The following is a 16,928-nucleotide window of genomic DNA, read 5'->3' as shown; positions in this document are numbered from 1 at the left end:
CTGTTTACCAGGATGGGTTTGGGGCACAGGTGGGAGGGTTGGTGAAGCCAGGGTTGCAGAGTCACTCTGGTAGAACAAATCCCGCAACACCTCCCGTATACACCTATAGAGTCTCACTTCTATCTACCCTAGCGTCACGTTGTCCCAGTAAGTAGTAGCAGCAACAACACTTCTCTTGGGAAGGCAGTGACATGGCACTGCCCCACCCCGTCAGCTACTCCTGACAGTTACAATATTATAATATATATATCTTCATAAAAGTAGATCTGGTAAAACAGGAATGTTTGTAAAGCGAATGTCTATATGTATCTTCAACCCGCATACTTCTAATCTTAAATACGCACTCATTCATTGTGGCAGCATGTTCAGCTCACATGCTGTATCATTAAATCAGTTTCTAAATCAACAAGAGCAAATATCGATTCACCTAACTGCGAAAGAACTATTCTTTATCACAAATGCCAAATGTTCTATATTTTTTAAAAAATGCTGGTGAAAGCGGTTTGCCAGTTATCTTAACTTATTGTATGCTTGCTCACATCTAGTGGCAATGATTCAAAACAAGTCATAAGTTAGACTGATAACACCTTAACTTTTCCATTCATCTAGGCTTTTTAACTACCTCCCATATGCTTTTAAAATTACATAGATCACTCTGTTATTTTAAGCACTGTGGTGCTTTTCACATTTACATTTGCTTTTTGCTGCATTTTATTGTTTTTTATTTGCATTGCTAAACTATTCTGAAAGGTGGTATAGAAATGTTCTAAAGACATAATTCTATACATTAACTCTCATTGAGCAGCTATGATCCTTCCACCTCCACTTTGAAACAATCTCTTCCCTTCCCTTTTGTAAAAACAGCATTATTACTTACCTCCCATCAGTAGATTAGGTAGGTATGTTGGATGAGGCTGGCTTTCTGATCTCTGGGATATGCCAGCGTTCGCATTTGCCCCTTCCACATCCATTGCGACACCGGACAGTCTGGCTACTGTGATTTCACTTCACAGCTGAGAAGAGTTCAAATTCCATCTCGCCTGTTAAAAAAATATCCCAAGTTCTATGAGTCATTTATTAAGCAGTGTGTGTGCAAGTGAAGAACATTTTGCAGAAGACCAAGGCTTCAGTGCTAGCATCAAGTTTACAGGAACCCAAATACCTGGGCACTCCAGCTTAACAGAACACCTCTTCATTGACTGGGTTAAAAAGTACATGAAGATTTCGGGCACAGAGAACAAAGTGAGGGATGTGGCTGATGTCATATCCTTTCCAGGACCATGTCCAATCAGCGAGTTTGCCTTCTGTTTTTATAAGAAAGGAACTTCTCAGTTGCCAAAAAAACAAGACAGAAAGAGCCAGTTTTACTAGCTCAGCAAACTGTGCCTTCAGGGGATTTATAACAGAGAAAGAGAGAAAGAGAGGGGGGGTTAGCGCTGTCTGCAATGCCTTTATCACAAGGCACAAATTAATTTGTTTTTAGACATACCATCACAAACATTCAAAAAAAGCATGACTACACGCAGAAATGGCAAGCTGAATCCTTTCTGCACAGAAGTTTTTGCACCACATACCACAAGAATATTAAAACCACATGTTTGGAGAGCTGTTTCCAACTGCTCCTTTATACTCCCTATGGCATGAAAAAGCACAGTGTTAGGCAGAGCTTCTTTATTTCATTTTAATATCTTGACCACAGATGAACTCAAGACGACACATGATGAAGGGTAAACAAAGCAAAACCCCATTCAAACCAACACTGTTCTATTCACCCCCACCCCCACCTATCCGTTTCTGTTTAGGGACTTAATATTACACTTGGTAGTTTGCTTTTTTTTTTTACCTGAATACAAACTTATTAACTTAGTGGCCCTTCAAGGAAAAATGGCTGGCAACTCCCCAACTATAATTAAATGAAAACAGAGAGGAGCAACGAACACTCGTGAGCCTCTCTAAGGCTCACTGAGCAAGGGGAAAAGGAGGAGACTGGCATATTATAAGACAGCGGTGACTGCAATGTATGAGGATCCTGTGTTCTTCTTTTGGCAGTTTGTTATTATTACTACTATTATTAAAGTACAGATAAAACCACTTACCCTATGTGGGCAGTGGCGATTCAGATTGGGGTTGGCGGAGAGCTGGGGTGGGTGGGGTGAGGATCACCTGTGGGGCCGGCTGATGTCAGTAATAGCCACGGCTGGACAAGTGGGGGGGGGATTACCCGCCAAACTTCTAATTTCAAATGGGCCAATCAGTACCCTAGTAGGGCGGGCAGTGAAATAAGTTGTGGTTTGTTTCCTCATTTGTGGAATGGTTCCTAGTGTGTTGAAGAAACCATGATAAAACAAAACAAAACAGGGCTTTGTGTTGTGGATAAATAATGAGACAATTAAAAGGTAGAATTCAAGGAAAAAAATTAGTTATCCAAACACACTGTAGCATCATCAGTTAATTTAAACGTAAGGTAAAAAGGTAAAGGACCCCTGGATGGTTAAGTCCAGTCAAAGGCGACTATGGTGTGTGGCGCTCATCTCGCTTTCAGGCCAAGGGAGTCGGCGTTTGTCCACAAACAGCTTTCTGGGTCATGTGGCCAGCATGACCAAACTGCTACTGGCTCAATGGGACACCGTGACGGAAGCCAGAGCACACAGAAACGCCGTTTACCTTCACGCCACAGCGGTACCTATTTATCTACTTGCACTGGTGTGTTTTCAAACTGCTAGGTTGGCAGGAGCTGGGGCGGAGCAACGGAAGCTCACTACGGTATATTGTGGGGATTTGAACCACCTACTTTCCGATCAGCAAGCCCTAGAGGCTCTGTGGTTTAGACTACATGACACCCACGTCCCTTAATTTAATTAAATTGTAAAGTACATTAAATGATGTATACAAATAAAAGTATTTATTCCCAACCCGCAACTCTGAAATATTTAAGAATATATTTCCCGTTCAAGCTTCCACACACCTGGAAGGGCATCAGAAATCGTGACTCAGTGCTCTTCTCATTTAGGAACTAAGCACAGCCTATCACAACAGCTCTTTTTGGAAAATGTGAACGGACTGAGTAGCACAGGTAGCTCATGCCATTATTCCATTTGTTGGAATAGCTCTTAGCCTCCAGAGTAAAACATCAGCCTTAATCCTACACATTGATATGTCTGACAGTCTGGTCTTTGACCGCGTTTCACATAACTGACAGTAAACTTAAAATGGGAGAAGGGGCTATACATCAGGATTGAATGATGAGAATTGGCAGAGCAATGTAGGAACAGTTGCATTATGTCTGCTTTCATTATGCTCAAGGTAAAGCTATCCAGTCTTTTCAACAGTGCCTGTTTTTCGCTATAAAAAACTGCAAATCAAAGGCAGCTGCAATTTTCCACAATTCAGGTTTTGCTTCTGAACATTATACCTTCTGATTCTGATGTGCAGGTGTAAAGTGCCAGCGCTTATGTATGCAAAATGGACCACTCATACACAAGATGAAACTATCAACCGCCTGGTGGAGCCCTTAAGTTTGTAGAAATAGAAAATATCTGGGGAGGGAACCCTGAAAAGGAGGGGAGTCAAAAGACAGCCTAATGAGCCTGCTCAGTTGTCATGGAATGCAAACCAGCTGTCAGAATGGTGGCAAAATGGATGAGGAGGGTAATGGAGTATCCTGGGTACAGGCATGGCTGACTGACTGGAATAATAATAATAATAATAATAATTCATTATTTATACCCCGCCCATCTGGCTGGGTCGGTTCTGGCCACATAATTGGGCAATGTGATGGTTTCTTTTAGTGTCACTCCCCACATTCAACTGAGCATATATGTGTCAGGGGAAGGTTTGCAATTGCGATCCCCTTCCTCCTTCAATTTCTACTTAGTGTACTTGCACAGAACATGTGAAGAGGATTACAGGCATGTGGAGGGAGGAGCCTTTATAGTGCAGGGACCCCAAAGCAACACATTGTCCCAAACCAGCAGATCGTCATTTGGTGACAACGTGGGACAGAGTCTTCTCAGGGACAGCACCCACACCAGACAATTCACGAGGCAGAGACAATGATATATTCTAAACTCCTCTTAAACACCAACGGTTGCCCCAAGCTTCCACTGATTCAGATTCTTGTGACCTTTTCATTCTCTGTTTTGTACACCACTCCGTTTTATTTGAGCCGTATCATTTTGTTTCAATCTTGTTTTTAGGAAGTTTCACCAAACGCCCTTGTTTTAACATAAACCATTTAAAGCACCATTTGTAAACAAATATACACAGATGCACTCAAATGGGATTTAGTGAGGGATGCCACCCAGTGTCAAGGTGGTGACACCCCCTAAATAAAAATTAAGAGCACCCAAGTGTAAACACGTCCCAGCATTTTAGACTAAGCTCAGCATAAGGTGCTTACTCATTCGTAGAAAGGGTGCCAGGAAACGGCTTCAACCTGAAATTCAGTTCTTGACCAAATGGCCTTTACTATGGATCATAAACCATTGAATGAATTAGTCATGGGGGGGGGGGGACTTCCTTTCAGGTTGATATTACATAAGAAAGTAACATGGGCAGAAACCCCACTTCTGAAAAAGCAAGGTCATGACTAGATAACAGACTAATGGAATAGGTGGTCTCAAGCCTGTGGTGGGATGGTGGCTCACCTTTGAAAGGGGAAGATAAAGGCTTTAGATTTTAAGAAAGCTCATGGGATCTTACCTCCTCACACTAGGTCCCCCAGACACTTCCTTTCCAGCTCCAAGGAGGCAGGGAGGGGGCAGGGAAAGAAGGCAGGAAGAAGATCACGCCAGGCACTTGTCAGCAATATTCTTCATGTCTCCTTTTGTTGCTCTTCCCAGTCTCGTTGCTGCTAGCGTGCTAAAAAGAGGTGCATCAGGGATCTAGTATGAGTAGGTAAGATCCCAGGGGATTTCTTGAGATATAGGTCTTCTCTGAAGGAGCCTACCTGCTGGGCATGGCTGGCTGGGGTGGGGCCGAGAGAAGCAAGGCCTTTAACTTAGCAACCACATGATCCTGCAATCTTCCCTCCCTCCCAGTTCTGAGACAAAGGAGTAGAGCTGGCAGAGACACAGGCTGTTGGAAGGAGCTGGGCTTTCAGATGCCTCTCATACCTTTGCTTCCTTTTGCCTAAGAACCTCAGATTTGATGTCCAAAGCATCTTTAAGACTCATGAATTCATTATGCTTTTGGCAGCACCAGCCGATACACATTTCTGGTAGAACAGTGCCCTGTTTTCAAACTCTTGTAATCATCTGTATGCATACCAAATCCCAACTTTTGGTTCCTTCCAAAAAGTGTGTAAGATCCAGGTACTGTAGCTCTATAAATAAAGCTGTCAAAACATTTAGAAGTTGTTTCAAAAATGTCAAACAGTGGAACACACCTAACCCTTTTGAAAACTTTAGACAGAGAGATATTCACTGTTGCTTAATTGGAAAACCTTTAGACTAGTTTGGTGTTGTTCAGTGACCATTTTTTATGTGTGCTAGTCTGAATAATTTAAGTTATAGAAAATATAAATACTGATTTTTAAAAAAATAAAAAATAGGTTATTGTTTGTTTGTTTGTTTGTTTTAAAAGTGACACTGGTATGTGTCAGGCATTTTATAGGACGTCACAGATGACCCCTTTGTTACACTCCTGAACTTGATGTAGGGTAAAATTGTTTTTACAACCTGGCAGGGTAACACAGGCTTACTAAACATGCACACTGTGCTACCGCTTGGTAAATGGTCACATATCCAGCTTACTGACAAATGTTTGGGGATAGGAGAGATAATATTGGAAAGCTGCTATACACATATTTAGAAGCATTTTCTTCTTCTATTACTACTTCATGTATTCCAGGCTCAAGGCCTGCTACTGGAAACATTCAGAAACTCTCTATTAGGACTCTCTGTCTTTGAAGATTTCTTGCCATTTCTGGCAGCTAAGAACATAAAAGATGCTCTGCTGAATCAGACCCAAGGCCCGTCTTGTCCAGCATCGTATTCTCACAGGTGCCAACCAGATACCCATAGGGTGCTTGCAAGCACAGCACTTTCTTCAATTTCCCCCTGCAGCATCCTGCTTATTGTTTTGACACTGAGGTCCAGCGCCGAGGGCCTTCTGGCGGTTCCCTCCCTGTGAGAAGTGAGGTTACAGGGAACCAGGCAGAGGGCCTTCTTGGTGTGGCGCCTGCCTTGTGGAATGCCCTCCCAGCAGATGTCAAGGCAATAAACAACTATTTTACTTTTAAAAGACAACTGAAGGCGGCCCTGTTTAGGGAAGTTTTTAATGTCTGATGCTGTATTGTTTTTAATATTCGGTTGGAAGCCGCCCAGAGTGGCTGGGGAAACCCAGCCAGATGGGCGGGGTATAAATAAATTATGATGATGATGATGACGACACAGAAGAGATCGCTTGGACAGTGAAGACATTGATCGTCACTGTTTTACTTATTATATCAACTGCTCCGTGAGGAAAGGTTGCAGCATTTGGGACTTTGTCGTTTGGAGAAAGGATGAGTAAGAAGTGACGTAACAGACATTATAAAATTATGGACGGCGTGGAGGAAGTGGACAGAGAAATGCCCCTACCCCATGCTAGAACTTGTGGACCTCCAATGAACTAGAATGCTGAAACGTTAAGCACAATTGAAATTTAGTTATGTTATGGAACCTACTGCTACAGGACGCTTGTATATTTCCCACAGGCATCTGTTTATCCACTGTGAGAACAGGATGCTAGACTAGATGGGCATTTTCTTATGTCTCAGACAAGTCACCTTGTCACATATCTGGCTCAGAGCAATGCAGCAGTAAACCTGAATTATTGTGCACTCTGCCTAAATAATAGAGAGATTGTTGGGCACTCAGGTATCACAGGGAATAGAAGAATAGAATACATGTAAAAGCATAGAAGGATATAGAATGTTAATATAGAATAGTGAATGTGAATTGGCAAAAAGTTTAATATTTGACAAAACAAACTGGTTTTGTGGAAGAGAGAGCAAAACTAGGGCAGCCATATGTCTGGGATTTCAAAGACGGAATTGACATCCAGGGGGAATCACCGAAAGGTGACGCTTTGTCCTGGATCTTAAGCAAGTTAATTGAAAAATCACATTTTTATTTGTGTTTTTGTAAAAAAAAACACCCAAAAAATAAAAACCACAACCCTCAAACTTAGGGGTTTGTCTAAAAAAAGCTCAACAACTTAGGAGTCCTGGTTTCTACTTTTTGGAGTATGTCAACCCTAGCAAAACTGTTTCTGAAATAGATCCACCAAGATTCAAAACGTTCACCTAGTCCCAGAGAGTCCTCCTGTGTGCATTTAAGTAGAGTTAGCTTTTAATGGCAAAAATTACAGGTAATTTTCACGGGCAGAAAGATAACTGTTTTCTATAATGGACTAGATGTTACTGATTCAGTGTCATTTATCTTTTCAGAAACTAAGCAATCAACCATTTCCTGTGAATCCATTTGTTCTGCTTCATACTGTATGTGCCCGTGATAACGCCAACATTAATGGATCCTCTTCCTCCTCTTTTAGAGCAGATGAGAAAGTATGACCTTGTTGTTATACCAGGTGTATTTTCATCTTCTAGGCGTTGGCTAATCCTGTTCTGAATTTTAATGGCCTTAAAAAAGGACATGGCAATTGAATTATACGCTCTGCTTATCAAAGAACAAAGTAACTTGCAGATAAGTTTAGATGTGTTTAATTAAAATGAAAAACCTTTAATGGACTTACTGAACATCTTACACCAGTTAAAATGTAAGACTATGGATATGCTGCAGATGTAGTGCTCTAATACAAAGAGGTACAATAAACCATGGGGAAGGTATGAGAAGAACCCTAGAGCCCATTTTGCTGTGATTACATAGAAACTGCTTCATTTTGGCTAAACATTTGAAAAGCAAACTTTCAACCTCCAGAACAAGCTTTGCACAGAAAATAATGCACAGATGCTCTTTTCAAGATTGCTATATTATGGTTTTAAGCCCTATGTGCCTTTGTTAATTTTCACCCTGGTTTTTATTATATTAAGAGTAAACAATCTTTTTTGTTGATTCTATTAGCCTACAAAGAACTGTAAGGTTATCGGAACAAAAGAAAATCTTCAAGTCGTTCAGGTAAGTGTAGTTTGTGGACTAAATAAAGGCATGATCGGCCCAAGCATTTTCGGATACACAATCGGCACAGTTGGGCCAGCCTAGGAGGGCCTGGTGGAAGAGAGAAAAAAGAACAGTAGTATGAATTCAATAATGTCAACTCAGAGATAAGTACAGCATATATCAGTGGGCAGAAATCTAGTCTATAAGGAGACTGTGAATCAAGGGTAGGCAAATCCAGGGAAAAGCTAGATAGAAAAAGCATCATCAATTCAAATTTAGATTTTAGCTTCCATGGGAATAATTGGGAACCTAGATTACACTATATTTAGCTCACTAAATAATTTTTGAAGCACAATGATACAGAACCTGGGCTTTAGTTAAACCAAAGTAATTTAATAAAATTTTCACTATTCTGTATATAGAGATAAATGCTACACTCTTGTCTGGTGGCTTCCCATTTCCATTTTTGCTTTACAATTTAATGAAAGCCCCCAAAGTTCTGAAATATTACAGGCATAGGAATTCCCAGATTTTTATGCACAGGCAAAGCAGATCACTTCCTTTCCCCATCTCCATATATTTCATTTGTATAGCCATGATCTAATTGGCTCAAATTCTCTTAAAGTCATTCAAGGACATCCCTGTAACCAGTTAACCCCTAAGAACCTCTGTGGACAACAATAAGACCTGACAATTTGCAAGAAGCATGACGGTGACAAATGTCTAGGCCATTACCTTCCCGAAGCAACAGTGCCCGTTCAACAGAGCTATTAGGTGCAGCAAGATCAAGAGCACATTTTAATTCAGAATTTCTACATTTCAAGCTGGCCCCGTAGTCTGTTAACAAGTTGACAATTTCTGCACTGGATTTTCTAGCGGCTGCATGAAGTGGTGTGTCCAGTCCCTTACCCAGGTTGACACTAGTTCCTTGGAGAGAATGTATGGAAAGGAAAACAAACCAGTTAGCATTACATGGAAAGAAGACAAGAAGACAGCAATGTGAATTTTTATTTCCTCCTTTAATACTTTTTCTTAACACTGGAATAAATTACTTCTCTAAAAACTATTTCTATGTTAGCAGCTAGGTTTGTTCCCCACCTCCCAGGGAACTGAGGAACAGATAAGAGAAGTAGGGATGGAGTCTGCATTCCAAGGCAAACTTACTTAACTCACTTTCTGAAACAATATGTGAACTGAAACGCGACTATCCTTTGAAATTCAGACTTTTTGGAATTTTGTTGTGCAGTTCTCCAGACAAGTAATGTGCACAAAATGCATTTACTAGGGTAAAATGTGCATAGAAATGCATTTATTAATGGAAATAACATACCAAAATGCATTTATTAATGGAAATAACATACCAAAATGCATTACGTTAAGGAAAATTACTTGCAAAATGACTTTAATAATAATCATAATAATCATAAAAATCTTAGCCCTTGGAACCAATACTAGCTCCAGCCTCCAAAAGTGGGGTATGCTGACACCAGTCCTCCTTTTCCTTCAGGCAAGGACAATTCTCAAGGCTTGGAGTATAAATATTATTTAGGGAGATGAGGGAGCATCCCAGTGATGCCTGTCCCTCCCAGGCACCAGGGCTGTTGATTTCTTGCAGTCTCCCTAGGCTCGGAGATGTAGCACAACAACAAACTTCCCTCAGCATCTGTATTAGAGACTTGGCTGGGCTACATGTTCGGCTTGCTTCTAGGAAATGGAAGCTTAGGAACTAGCCAAGGTCCACACAGAATGTTCCAGACTTGCATTTATATCTCCCTGTCAACCATTTGGAGTATTTTTTATTTTTATTTTTTGAGTTTCAACACTATTTACAAAGATACAGTAAAAACAACTAAAACAGTTTGTTTTAATAGAAAAAAACAAAACAAAATAAGATGGACTTAAAAACAATACAAAATAAACACCTTTACACCCAGCTGGAAAAGCTTGTTGAAACAAAAATGTCTTCAATGGTTTCTGGAAATTACAAATACTGGACAGCTGCCGTATCTCAACAGAGGTGCTGTTCCACAGAACAGGGACAGCTGCTCTGAAAGCCTTGCTCCATCTTACGACAGGGTGTGTTCCTGAAATAGTGTTGGCATGTTGAGGAATGCAGCAGCCCACCAATCCCATTCAAGAAAACCCAACACACGCCAGAGTACCTAGTTCTAAAAGTTTCTTGACACAGTCTGTCCTTTGATTCACGCAGGCCACATACAGTACTGTTCCATGCTGTGGGTTTTCTTGGTCCACATCAACACCATTGGCTAAAAGAATTTCCATACATTCCCTGTGGCCTATGTAAACACAGAGGAGAAAACCTTGTTGAACTATAGAGCAGCAAGTGGCCTAAAGGTAAAGGGACCCCTGGCCATTAGGTCCAGTTGTGGCCGACTCTGGGGTTGCAGCGCTCATCTCGCTTTATTGGCCGAGGGAGCCGGCGTACAGCTTCCTTGTCATGTGGCCAGCATGACTAAGCCGCTTCTGGTGAACCAGAGCAGCGCACGGAAACGCCATTTACCTTCCCACTGGAGCAGTAACTATTTATCTACTTGCACTTTGATGTGCTTTCAAACTGCTAGGTTGGCAGGAGCAGGGACTGAGCAATGGGAGCTCACCCCTCGCAGGGATTCGAACCGCCGACCTTCTGATTGGCAAGTCCTAGGCTCTGTGGTTTAACTCACAGCACCACCCACATCCCTAGAAACCCTCTAAATGCTCTCTAACTAGACACTCCTAAACCCCATTGACCTGAATCCTGCCTCTGAAGAATGATGTGGGATGGACTGCTTAACCCTTCCCCCACAGCCATTTTTCTACTCAAAATTTCCTCCAGCTGCTTCCCTTCCCTTTGTTTATGTATTGTATTTCTTTGTCACACAATCACTGTTTGCCCACCAATTTCCTGCCCAAATTCCACACACACCTTGTTTCTATTTACTTATTTAGAAAGGTTTTGTTCCCATCCTCTTCCTTGCTGAGTTCTACAATGGTTAACACTGTGACTTAGGTGGAAGATGAAGAAGCTGACAGGCAGGATCCACACCTGGGCTGGTTGAAGACTGAGGTTGGTGAGGCAGCCTCTAGTGACCCTGAGTCTCCCTGCATCACCAATGAAGCTTAATGCCTCTGATAACTGTTTATGGCTTTCTACCTGCTGTGCTCATCAACAGTGGCCCAGAATTGGGAGGGCAGGGGGAATGGGCTGGACCCACCTTGTTAGGCAGTCAATTGGAATCTCACTTGGGACCGACAAGCTCTGCAGAGCATCTGACATTCTTGTATCTAGTTAAAATTTTCCAAAACCACTACTGTTACCTCTCTTGACAGCTTCATGAATTGGGGAAGCAAAATGATTCTCCAGTTGCGGCCGGGCACCAAATTCAAGCAGCATATCGACGGTAGGGGCACTGCCACAACGGCAAGCATTAAACAGAGGTGTGATCCCATCTAAAGTGACTGCATTCACCTGCAACACAGAACAAAGACAAGACTGAGGGTGTGGGTGGATGCAGTTGGAGAGTCAAGCACTTCCTGTTAGTGATTTCTTTTTATGGTATTTGTGCCTACTTTTAACTTTTCCATTTTGATTATCTTCTTGGACATTCCCAATAATACAAAATGCACACAGTTCCCCTGTTAGATCCCATTTTGAAGCAGCATCTCTCATACAGTGGTACCTCAGGTTAAGAACTTAATTCGTTCTGGAGGTCCGTTCTTAACCTGAAACTGTTCTTAACCTGAAACACCACTTTAGCCAATGGAGCCTTCTGCTGCCGCCGCGGCACCACAGTACGATTTCTGTTCTCATCCTGAGGCAAAGTTCTTAACCTGAGGTACTATTTCTGGGTTAGCGGAGTCTGTAACCTGAAGCATCTGTAACCCGAGGTACCACTGTACAGGAAAGCAGAGGCATAGCTACGGGAGGCTAGCAAGGTTTTTTGCCCTGGGTGAATCCTCCAGAGGGGCAACCATTGAAGCTCCCAGCCTCTGTGTGCATACACAAATGCATGTGGAGGGTATGCCAAACTGGGGCTTTGACCCTGTTGAAATAAAGCCTAGTTTAACCAGGAAGTCATGGTAGTACTCACCCGAGCACCATGTTCCAGTAACACTTTTGCACAAGCAACATGGCCACCCAAGCAAGCCTCGTGAAGAGCAGTAACATGGTCTATTGTAACAATGTTCACGTTGAACCCCTACAGTTGAGAACAAAAGGTATGGATAATAAACAGTTCCAAAATAATAATAATGTATAGCTACACAGATTTAATATTGGCTTGAATTAAAACACCCTTTTCCAGTGGTTAGATTTGTGGTTCAGCAAAATTTAATCTGCAAGAGTTCTCCCAGAACAAGCATAGTTTAAGCAATCCAATTTCTCTAACTGAAGAAAGATTGGATGCAAGAGGTATAAAATATCGGCCTGCTACTTACCTACTTCATGGGGCTCTTGTGAGAATAAAATAGAGGGAACATGTATACCACTCTGCATTACTTCAAGGAAAGGTGAAATAAAAATGCAATTTTAAAAATAATTTTTAAAAACTCTTAACACAGCAACATTACTCAGCAATAGAGCCTTCTCCACAATATGAACTAATTGATGTGCTCAGTTCCCCTGGAAACAGAATTTTATGGGGAATCAGTGTGAAGACAGGTAAGTAGAGAATATGGTAAGAAATTGATTAATAAATCACCCATTGTCTCCTTATGGATGCTGAACTGGTGTGAGCATGAGCAAAGTTTGTGAAGAAAAACGCATTGGGAGAAAAAGAACTATGAACGCGGCCAGTGGCGTAGCGCGGGGGGTGCAGGGGGGGCTGGCCGCACCGGGCGCAACATCTGGGGGTTAGGGTTAGGGGGCGCAAATCCACGGGTTAGGGGGCGCAAATTACTTGCCATGCCCCGGGTGCTGACAACCCACGCTACGCCACTGAACGCGGCTGCTTCTAAAGAATTCATGGTTTTGGACTTCTGCTACGCCAACACTTCAAGCTGCAGTCTAGAACTTATCCCTCTCTTGTGTCGTTCCAAAAAATTGACACTTTCACCACTACAATAAACAGATCTGGAAAAGGAGGGGGATTTTTGTTTCTAAATCTTGGTGACAACACCCTGGGCAACCTGCAGTCATTGTGTGAATTGGCCCTTAGTTTATTCCCTTTCATGCAATCTTTGCAAGCTCTGCTCAGTTCAGTTTTGAATTTGCACACTCAACACTGAATTTATTTGTGTAGTCTGTATGCATTGTTGTGAATAGAATGTTTGGGGTGCAATCCTATACACATTTAACCTGAGGGCAAGTCTCATTGCTGCTCAGTAGACATGTAGGATTGCATTGTAAAATCAGGGAAGTACGGTATATTAGGGTTTCTTACCTGTGCTATCAAGGTTTTCAATGAGAGGAGGCGCCCTTGAAAGGCGGCTTCGTGAAGGGGAGATCTGTCTGCCCATGAGCCTAAAATAAGATCACTGAAAGATAAGTCTATAGAACAGAGATCCCTGCTCCTGCCAACCTAGCAGTTTGAAAGCACATCAAAGTGCAAGTAGATAAATAGGTACGGCTCTGGCAGGAAGGTAAACAGCGTTTCCATGCGCTGCTCCCTCGGCCAATAAAGCAAGATGAGCACCGCAACCCCAGAGTCGGTCACGACTGGACCTAATGGTCAGGGGTCCCTTTACCTTTAAATACAATTATGCCCCTTTTTATAGAGGAACGTTATTTGGGCATTTCTTGAGGGAAAATGGCATCCTCAAGTTCTCTCCTTTGCTACAACATGCAGGATCACTTTCTGCCCAGAAACCTTGGATAGGTAGTATATAGATGATGAAGATGAAGATGATGATGATGATGATGACCATGCTCTGATATCATCATATATGTGTTCCTCCACTCACCATCATCAGTGGCCCAATGCAGGGAACAGTGTCTGAACCGAGCATTAGGTCGTTATCTTCCCCACCTCCCGCAGGCCAAATTTAACAAGTAGGTGGGGCCACCCGCCTGTCGATTGCCTGACAACATAATGAAATCAAGCCATGTGGGCTGCACAAAAAGCACTTTTAAAAGCACTCTGCACAACCTGACCATCAGCCAATTGTCATGTCTCGCAAAACCTATTGCAAGACCCCAGGAGAGAGCCATTTGAAACACTTTGCAAGACTCATCAATCAGAAACTGGTGACCAGACTTCTGTTCCTTCACGGCCCATTTGGAGTCAATAAGAAAGGAGAGAGAGATAGAGAACAACCATACTTCTGTTGTGATCTCGTGCATACATACAGGGCTGTCTTTACCCGGGGGTGCAAGGAGCGCCAAATGTTTACCTCTCTATCGGTGGCAGTGAAAAGCAATGGAGCGTAAGTCCTCACCCCTCCTCCATTGCTCTGTTACTCCATAGCATCAAACAAAAGCAGTTTTTTTCTGCTGCACCGTTGTTACAGGTGAGCAACCCCCCCCAAAGGTCAACAACTTTGAGTTCACCCCCCTAAAAAAGGGGGCTCTGGGCGGATCTTTGCACCCCGGCGACGCATATGCTAAAGATGGCCCTACATGCACATCTAGCAGTCAAATCCCACTGAGCACAGTGTGACTTACTTCTGAATAAATAGGTGCACTCAGTAAATCCATGTAATTCTTATTGTGATATATAGCAGTTGGAGCAGGGGCTCCAGTTACATTAAGCAGAACCGTGCCAGTTCTGTGATTAATTGATATCACCTTCCATTTTCCATAACTGGGGTTTGGCTCTCTTTATACTCTTAAGCCATGAAGCTCAAAGGAGCAAATATTGCTTTACCTGTGATGCTGCAAACAAGAGATGCATTAACGTACAAAATAGCACGAAATGTGAGGGTTAAATATAACCATGAAAACAAGAACAGGCCCAGGCTATAAATATCTGTACGTGTCCGTCTTTTAAGTACAAGCTTTCTACATTCAGCTGTCTAATGTATTTGCACAAAGAGAGCTGTAGTTTTCTAAGCAATCTAGAACATACCTCCTTGAAACATATGACAAATGTAATTCCCATAAGGTACACCTCTTAAGGCTCCAGGTACTGAAGGCATCCCGGAAACGGTATTTTTCATGAAGCTCTGAGAGTAAATGCAGCAGCCCTGGACAGCATTACTTTAAAGCTTAGCGGTAACGGTGTGTAAGTAATCTAATCGAGGTCAGAGCTGGTGGTCAGGTGGTGTTTTGAAAAACGATACTCAATTTGACAGACTGGCAAAAGGCAACGTGGCAGAGAAAAAGAGCGTAGATAACCAATACCTTTTCGTCTGAATTGTTTTTATTTTATTTTTTTAAGCCTTCAGTGAGGGAAACTGATGTGTTTGAAAATAAACATATGCTACCTTATAGAATTGCAGAGATAAGTGGGAACTGCAGGCCATAAAATGTAGAGAGATTAATAATATCATTCATAACCATTACTGCTTCTGACAGATTTACTGACTCCGACGGGACAGCTCATTGATACTTATGTAGCCTAGAGACAAATAAATTATACCTAATAAATATTATAATTTCATCATTTACAGATCATTTTGTCTCCATGACTGATGTTTGAAAAACCACATTGTTGCAATTGTGTATTTAAAAGCAGTTTTTCTCCCCTGTTCATGTTTGACATTGCAGATTAAAATTTGTAGCGTGCACAACTTTGTATTTGCAAGGCTATGAGAATGCCTAGGAAATAAGCCGGCGATAATGGAAGATTTTTGGTAATGTCAGTTTAAATGATGTTAAAACCCCCTATCCCTGCATTCTCCATCATTTTATTGCCATGGATGAATCATAAGTAGCCAGGACTGGGATGAACCCAGAAGGACATTAAGTCAACACATCTGGCCAAAGACCCAAGCTTAACATTTTGTGATTCATTCACATATAGTAAAGTTGTAAACTTGCTGCCCTGCTTGGCAGAGAAAGCAGGAACAATCCAGTTTCATCCCTCCAATAAAAGCGAGCCAAGCCACGTGCAACTGCTGTTCAAGCATACATTTTACTCTCCCAGCAAGTGTCTTCTTTCAGAAAAGGCATATTCTAAATCTTTCACATTTTTGTACGCATAATGATGCAACAGACCCACAATAAGACTGTATTAAATAAATACCGAAATAGTTTAAATAGCAGCATTGCAGAATTCTGGCTTTTAAAATAATAATAACAATAAAAAGAAAACCTTATTTCCTATAACAAAAATAAATATTACCTTATATTGAAGCACATTGGTTTTCCCTGCTAATCTTTAATTCTTCATCTTAGACATATTCATTCTAGCTTATGCTTGTATTAACAAAATCATACAGATATTTATATTTCCAACCGGCTTGATTACAATGCAGTCATGAGTATCAATTTTTGACAATTTCAGTGATTTTTTTATTTTTTTAGATCAGTTAGTTTTTTAAATATTTATCTCTACAATTTTACCTGGGGCTATTCCATAGATCTCTTCTGCTATCCTTGCAGCCTCTTTCCTGTTCCCTTTCACAATATAGAAATGGGTCAGTAAAGCCAAAGAGATTTTGATTAAGAGCTTGAAACAAAACAAAGCAAAGATTGCAAAATAAATGTTATTGAAAGCATAGAGTATCGTACTGCCTTCCATTTTGTTTTGCCCTTTGTATAACTTCACAGGTCTCCTAAGTTACATTCACTATTATTGGTATCATATGACATCTATTTTAAACTCTCCGGCCGCTAATGTTCCTCTGTTACCAAAAATACACCCTGTTTTTGTCCCAAGCAAGCTATTGATATTAAATAACAATGCTTAGGATTAAAAAAAGCTTAATGCTTTTCTCTTCCTGTTC

The 16,928-nt window shown here is 41.6% G+C and overlaps 2 protein-coding genes and 1 long non-coding RNA gene across 14 annotated transcripts in view; 1 reads left to right on the top strand and 2 right to left on the bottom strand.

The window, feature by feature from the left end:
- Positions 1 to 5,138, bottom strand: part of ASB9 (ankyrin repeat and SOCS box containing 9) — a 19,989-nt gene extending 14,851 nt beyond the window's left edge. Inside the window, exons 1-2 of one of the 8 annotated variants that reach the window (XR_013985780.1) lie at positions 1,163 to 1,366; positions 878 to 1,040 (exon numbers count right to left, since the gene is read on the bottom strand). Coding sequence is in view for 6 of the 8 variants with exons in the window: in XM_081003641.1 (XP_080859767.1) it covers positions 878 to 971 (94 nt within the window). In the remaining 2 variants the exon portion in view is untranslated. Of the gene's footprint in view, positions 1 to 877; positions 1,041 to 1,162; positions 1,367 to 2,096; positions 2,242 to 4,701; positions 4,868 to 4,948; positions 5,023 to 5,114 lie in introns of those variants that run through there. The other 7 variants (XR_013985781.1, XM_081003641.1, XM_081003640.1 and 4 more) reach the window with 7 other exon arrangements.
- LOC308476170 overlaps positions 1 to 8,859 on the top strand; it is a 9,159-nt gene extending 300 nt beyond the window's left edge. The window contains exons 1-5 of one of the 3 annotated variants that reach the window (XR_013985784.1): positions 4,793 to 4,896; positions 5,197 to 5,312; positions 7,433 to 7,549; positions 8,067 to 8,120; positions 8,728 to 8,859. This is a non-coding gene — a long non-coding RNA (uncharacterized lncRNA). Of the gene's footprint in view, positions 1 to 4,758; positions 4,897 to 5,196; positions 5,313 to 7,432; positions 7,550 to 8,066; positions 8,121 to 8,727 lie in introns of those variants that run through there. The other 2 variants (XR_013985783.1, XR_013985782.1) reach the window with 2 other exon arrangements.
- ASB11 (ankyrin repeat and SOCS box containing 11) lies at positions 7,690 to 16,928 on the bottom strand. Of its 3 annotated transcripts, none has more exons than XM_081003634.1 (7): positions 16,546 to 16,912; positions 13,484 to 13,563; positions 12,194 to 12,301; positions 11,421 to 11,571; positions 10,265 to 10,399; positions 8,838 to 9,029; positions 7,690 to 8,210 (listed from the first exon to the last, which is right to left on the bottom strand). In XM_081003634.1, the coding sequence occupies exons 1-7, from the start codon at positions 16,721 to 16,723 to the stop codon at positions 8,086 to 8,088; spliced, it is 969 nt and encodes a 322-aa protein (XP_080859760.1). In that variant the 5' UTR covers positions 16,724 to 16,912; the 3' UTR covers positions 7,690 to 8,085. The 3 variants fall into 3 exon arrangements, with proteins under 3 accessions (XP_080859760.1, XP_080859761.1, XP_080859762.1); XM_081003635.1 differs by lacking the exon at positions 16,546 to 16,912 and adding an exon at positions 15,107 to 15,367; XM_081003636.1 differs by lacking the exon at positions 10,265 to 10,399 and having other exon boundaries at positions 16,546 to 16,928.

The sequence above is a fragment of the Podarcis pityusensis genome (genome assembly GCF_964106645.2).
Source record: "Podarcis pityusensis genome assembly, chromosome: 4".
NCBI classification, from domain to species: Eukaryota; Metazoa; Chordata; class Lepidosauria; order Squamata; family Lacertidae; genus Podarcis; species Podarcis pityusensis.
The sequence above is the reverse complement of the archived record's forward strand: the minus strand, read 5'-3'. Positions and strand labels throughout refer to the sequence as shown.

Bases quoted from the DNA above. Each gene is read 5' to 3' on its own strand.
- ASB11 (XM_081003634.1), bottom strand. From the start codon at position 16,723: ATGGAAGGCAGTACGATACTCTATGCTTTCAATAACATTTATTTTGCA. The intron at 12,302-13,483 runs GTAAGAAACCCT...TCTCAACTGTAG, and splicing joins TGAAAACCTTGATAGCACAG to GGGTTCAACGTGAACATTGT. The intron at 10,400-11,420 runs GTAACAGTAGTG...GTGTTTACATAG, and splicing joins TCATGAAGCTGTCAAGAGAG to GCCACAGGGAATGTATGGAA.